The 6,000-nt window shown below is 53.7% G+C and overlaps 1 protein-coding gene across 5 annotated transcripts in view; it reads left to right on the top strand.

Annotated features, from left to right (window-relative positions):
* Nucleotides 1-259: 259 nt before the first annotated feature.
* Nucleotides 260-6,000, top strand: part of PSD3 (pleckstrin and Sec7 domain containing 3) — a gene marked incomplete at its 3' end in the record, with an annotated part of 575,664 nt that continues 569,923 nt past the window's right edge. For 3 of the 5 annotated variants that reach the window (XM_082608415.1, XM_082608416.1, XM_082608417.1), the window contains exon 1: nt 726-1,137. In XM_082608415.1, coding sequence (XP_082464541.1) covers nt 814-1,137 — 324 coding nt within the window. In that variant the 5' untranslated portion in view covers nt 726-813. Of the gene's footprint in view, nt 1,138-6,000 lie in introns of all 5 variants that reach the window. The other 2 variants (XM_082608413.1, XM_082608414.1) reach the window with 2 other exon arrangements.

Here is a 6,000-nt window from a genome sequence, read left to right as displayed (position 1 = left end):
GTCAGACACCAAACAACAGGTGTCGGTAATATGGAGTTTGGGATAAGCATGGAAACTAGTAACTTTAGTGTCTTCAATTCAAACATGGGGAGGGGGCCGGATAACAGAAGGAAATCCATCAGACACACTAGGGAGAGGGCAGCCGAGTCCCGACTGTCCCCTGCCAGCCTCGCTTCCCCAGCCTGTCTGTTCATGCACAGCCCAGACCCGCGGCTGGGTCACCTCCATCCCCACTGCTTCCCCACTCCAGGGGGAAGACTCCCCCTGGGCTGAAGGTGTATCATTTGCCTCCTCAGGCCGTCGTGGAGCCATGGGGCCAGGTCACGCCTGCCCACAGCTGCCGGTCTTCGCATCCCTGGGCACCGACGTCTGAAAGTCGACCCGGCTGGACCAGCCGAGCCCCTGGAGGTCATGGCTGAGCAGCAGCAGATGAAAACTTCCTTCCTCTCCGTGCAGCTGCAGCCCCCCCTCCCCCCCACGGCGCGCGCCCGCCCCGCCCTGGCTCCCGCCCGGACTGCGGCCGCAGGGGGCCCGGAGGAGGGACGCTCTCTCCCGGGTCCCGGGACCGGCTTCTCAGGAGGCCGGGCCCTCGGGCTCCCGCTGGGCCCGGCTGCCCCTCCCCCGCAGAGGCAGGGCCGTGGGACAGAGGCACCAGCTGCTCCCAGTTGCTCTGCTCGGGACGAGCGGAAAGAGGGAGAGGAGAAAACCCGGGACGTGGATGCAAGGAGGGGGCGCGCTCGCAGATCCCCCGCCTCCGGGACCCGTGGACGGCGGCAGCCCCGGCCATGCAGACCCCCTAGCCCGGCTCGCGGCATGGGCGACGGCGGCCGCAGTTCCTCCGCGGGCTGGAAGCCCTGGCCGGGCGGTTCTCCCCCTCGGCACGTGTGGGGCACGGACCCGCTGGCTCAGGACGCCGTGGGAGGCTCCCTTCCCCAGGCCCAGGCTGCCGCCGCCGCGGCTGAAAGCTCCGGGTCCGGGGGAGGTGGCGAGGCGCCGGCCCCCTGCCCGGGGCGCCCGCGGAGCGCTGAGGGCTCGGGCACGTCCACGCGGCCCAGGAGCGCCAGGCTCGGCAGGCATCGTGCGCTCCTCCAGACCAGCAGGAGCTGCCCGGCCCCGCCTGCCGCCCTGCCTCTCAAGGTAAGAACGTGCGCGTGGCTGAATCCCTGAGACCCGAGCTCTTCCCAGAGAAGCGAGAGAGTGGAGAGAGGGGGCCGACGTGCCCGCAGGGCCCCCACTTCCTCACGCTGGGGTCTCCTGTCCGCTGGGGGCCTGGCTCCTTCCTCTGCGCTCCGCCACCTTCCCTGCGCGAGCGGCTTACCGTGCGGAAGGAGAGAATGAGTCGCTGCTTCCCAAGATTTCTGCCAAAGACTAGCGCCCTTTATGGGAAAGCGGAGAGGGAGGCTGGAGGCGGTACACGGACACTTGTTGAGCCCTGCGCTGTGCCGGCCCTTAGGCTGGGTGTTAATCTGCGTAGCCACCCGAAAAGCAAAGGCTCCTGTCCCCAACTTCAGATGAAGGCATTGGGAAGTGATGAGGCAAAAATCCTCCTCTTCCTCCCAAAAAGGAAAGAGCAGAAGCAAATCCTGCTCTCCGGAATGGGCGAGGGGGGCTTGGGGAGGCTGCGGTGGGTTTTGTGGAAGTTTCCAGAACTGGAGCGCAGTCTCGGAACTCAGCCCCATCTGTACCCAGTGGACCACCTTCCACCCCTGCCGGCAGGTCGATGTTCTGCTTCCCGGGCGTCAGCCTCCAGGCCCTGCTTCCTTTCCCACCAGAAGGGAGAGGGTAGCACTGGGTGGTTTCCAGCGTCTCTCCCAGCTCCAGTCATGGCCAAGCCTACTCCTTGCTCTTCGCATTTTATTCTCTGCATCTCCACTCAGCCTCCTCTCTGGGCTGGTGCTTGAGCCCAGCCTCCCCTCTCCACCCAGCTCAGGTGTACTGATCCCAAAATGGGTGGACAAAACTAAAAATTATGCTTTTGTTTTCTCTTTCCCGATAGCACGGACATCTTGCTGTACTTTGTCCATATACAGGCAATGAGGGTGAGGGAGGGGTTGGTGGGATGAGCTGGAGGAGGGGCCTCTTGCTGGACTGTGTGGAGGGTCCACATGGAGGGACGCTTGGGGAAGTCACCAGAGAAATGGATGAAATTCACCGCGCCGGGAGAGGGGCCTCCCAGAGGTGTGGACGTGACGCTGCTTCATCGGGAGCCTGTGCCTCCCTCCCGTGAGCCTCCCCACCCTCCTTCCTGCCCCTTTCCCCGTAACAGGCAGCCCTTACAGCCACAGTCGAGAATCAGGGAGAAAAGATGAGCTCGAGTTCTCTTTGGAGGGAAACTCTTGGAGGGAGAGAAATGCTAGCAGCCTTCCTTAAGAAATGGTTTACATTCCATCCTAGTCCTTGTATCTTGCGTTTCCTACAGGGATTTGAGAGGAATGACATATCCGTGCGTCAGAGCCCAGTCTCTGAATGTGGGGTCACACGGTAGTTGTTTGTGTCCTTTAATGCTGCTCTGATGACTTGAAAACTCCATCTCCCCGCCTTTCTCCTCCGCCTTCCAGGTATAAGAAAACCTCAGAGCTGTTGCCAGTCCTCTAGGGAGAGGCACTGTGGGACTTGCTCCAAGTGGGTAGATTTCTGCCTGTCTGCCCCATTTAGCCACTTTTGCTAATGGATCCCCAGACACCTGCCCCATCTAAAGCAAGGATGGCCAGCTTCCTGGCTAAAAACCTGGAAACCCCAGGTTCAACGCCTAACCTTGAGCAAACCACTAGAGCTCTCAGTTTTCCCATCAGAAAGCCCTGAGGACGCCACCTGCCTGGCAGTCGCCACGGGGCCAGTGAGGGTCCCTCAGTAGCCCTATCTTAGGGGAGAGAGGAGAAGCAAAGTCAGTGGGACAGCAGGTAGGACCGGGAAGCATGGAGTTAGAGGGGTCAGTTTGGGGGCTCTGGGGTCAGGAGAGAAAGCAGGGCTAAACTTAACCTTGACCATGCTGGTCAGACTGTGTGACGCTCTCTGTCACGGCGAAGAGGGAGTTGGAAAATCAGCACCTTCAGAACTACAAGCCCCTCAGGTGCCTCATGGCTGTTATTAGCCAGGTGACCCCTGCCTGGCCTTGGGCTTTAGAGAAAGGAAGAAATCAACAAAGAGAGGTTTCCATCCGCCCAGCCCTGGGCACATGACGGTTTCCCTGGGTCTGATTGACTGGTGCGCAAGCACCGCCCTGTCCTCGCATGAGTTGGAACTTAGCTGTGTGTCACCACTGAGTAACAGCGGACTGGTTAAAAATGTCTTCTGTGAGCTATCAGTGAAGAGGCCTTTCACTCAGTACACTCACACAAATGTGATTATTTACTACAGTTATTAAAGTGAAAATATTGCTTACGTGGAAGCAAAATCTATTACTCCATGTGTAGCATAGGATGGAGGTCCTTGTATCAACTTCCCAAGCAAAAAAGTCTGGATCCTAAGTGTAGACTTTCTTCTCCAAATGGCTAAATTTACTCCCTTATTGTTGAAACAAATGGGGTCCAGAGTGAACATTGCTGATGTATCCAAGTATCACAACGAGCGGGTACAGCAATCACTTAGTTCTTCATCCAAACCATGACTAGGCTTTAGTGAAAACTACAGCTCTCTGTGCCCTACAGAGAGCTTCCAAAGCATGATTCCTTCTTATCAGGACCTCACAACTCTGGGAGGTTATACATTATCATTGTGCCCACTTTGTGGATGAGGACACAGATGCTCGAGGATGGTCAGTGACTTGCTGCGTCCTGAGGCCAGGATTCAGCAGCTTGGACAGAGCTCCTGTGGTCCATGCAGAGGCTGGAGCTCTGCTTTCACTGCCTTCTGAGAGGGCGAGGCTTCCTCGGAAGGCAGCCCACCAGCCCCGGGACTGGGGTCCTATAAGCACTCCTGGGACATGGGAGAAGGGGCTTCAGGACGATCAGGTCTAGTGACCTAGCCTTGCTGATATGTGACTTAAGTTTGGGGCTAAAGATACAAAGACACAGAAAACAGACACAAGTCAAACGAGAGGGGAAAAAAGCTTTCTCTACAATCATTTTGGGAATTTTCTATTTTTTTAACTAAGTCTTCCTATCGTACATATTTTATGTTTTGAAATTACAATGACTTTGGGTGTGTAAATGACATTAGAAAGACTTCCCTGGTGGTCTAGTGGTAAAGAATCCGCCTTCCAGTGCAGGGGACGCGGGTTCGATCCCTGGTCAGGGAGCTAGGATCCCACATGCCGCGGGGCAACTAAGCCCGTGCGCCACAACTACTGAGCTCGCGTGCCTCAACGAGAGAGCCCACGAGCTGCTGCAAACTACAGAGCCCATGCGCCCTGGAGCCCACGTGCACGCCACAGCTAGAGAAGAGAAAACCCGCACGCCACAACTAGAGAAGCCCACGTGCTGCAACCAAAGATCCGGCATGCCTCAACGAAGATCCCACGTGCCACAGCTAAGACCCGAAGCAGCCAGAAAAAAAAAAAAAGAGCCAATTCACAGCTTCCCTTCCCAAGAAAGCAACTTAAAAAAAAAAAAAGGAAAGGAAATTAGCAGTAAGTAATATTAAAAATTCCCCTCAAATGCCATTTCTACAAACCCCACCTGTAGCTTTAAATTTCCCAAGGATTTTACCTCTTTATTTTGGTCTTCCTCTTCTCTTCCTCTCCCATCTTAAAAACAATTAGCTTTTTGAGTTTTCATCACCAGCTGCTAGGAGTGTTCAGGGTTTAGAAGGCAGAGTGAAAGTAAGCAGGACAGAAAGGGCCTCCCTGGAGGCTGGGGGCGGGGGCGGGGGCACAGGGATGGGGTGTGGGGGGGTGGGGGGGCAGTTATTCCCTGAGGTGCTGAGGGGAAGGGGGGGTCCGTTTGTACACAGCAGATCAGAGAGAATAGCTTTAACCCTCTGTGCCTTGGATTGTTTTGCCTTAAAATAAAACCAGGGTCTGAAATATGTCTGTAAAGTGTATCAATTTTTGATAGAGAGATTTTATTTAGAGAAAAGGTCACTAGCGCTGGGATTCAGGAGATGAAATGAAGCCTGGTTCTGCCAGCCAACTAGCTAAGTGCCCTGACGACTCACTGAGCAAAGGGAGGTGACCCCGTCTGACCTCTGAGGTCTTTCCAGCTCTGACCTTCTAGGCTAAGTATGAATCTTCGAATCCAGAAAGGGAATGAAACTGTTTAATGAAATAAAAGTATGAAAATAATTTAATTTCATCTACCTCCGCTTGTCTCTAAAAATTAATTGTTTTGTCAAACGGCTCCAGGGCAGGGAAGCTACCCTCAGCGGGCTTGCATCTCTCAGGGGATATGGGATTTCAGCGGGAGCTGGGATGTTCTCTACAGGACCAGCACTGAACAACCAGTTGAATGAATGAACCTTGGAAGGGGGTTAACATCCAGTGATATGAGTCAGTGCCATCTTTGGGCAGTAACACAAATCCCCACCACAGAATTTTAGGGCCACAATTGTTTGCTGTCTATTCCCTAAAGGCTGATATTTCTTTCTCTGACTAGACTCGAGTTGAATGAAGTTCTCTTCTGAAGTTCAATACTGACCCCCAGGTACACCTAACCCCCAGGAGGAAGTCGTTGATCTCATCTGGAGTAAATGCTTAATTTCTCAAGCCTATTTGACTTTTCTGGCCTGTTGTGAGTTTAGAAACTTCTGCTCATAGAAAGATAAAATTCTAGATAATTCTGTCATTATATTAATCATTCTTGGTGAGCAATTTAGAATTTTTAAAAGAAGCTAGAACAAAGAGAGAGCTTGCACAAATGCCATATAGTAATTTGAACAGTGATGTAGATAAAGATGCAGTGGTATCCCTTTTAAAGGATTTTGGTATTTAGAAGACAGTGTTGATCAGATTCAAAAGCTCATCTTTAGTCTGTTTTACACTGCATTGGTTTTGACACAGATGTCTTGATTTATTATTTGAGTAAATAAAACCTGAGGTAGCAGAATGGGTTTCAACTTTTTCAT

Source organism: Mesoplodon mirus, assembly GCF_964341445.2.
Source record: "Mesoplodon mirus genome assembly, chromosome: 20".
Classification (NCBI taxonomy): domain Eukaryota; kingdom Metazoa; phylum Chordata; class Mammalia; order Artiodactyla; family Ziphiidae; genus Mesoplodon; species Mesoplodon mirus.
Note: the sequence above shows the minus strand (reverse complement) of the source record. Positions and strands in the feature narration are given on the sequence as shown.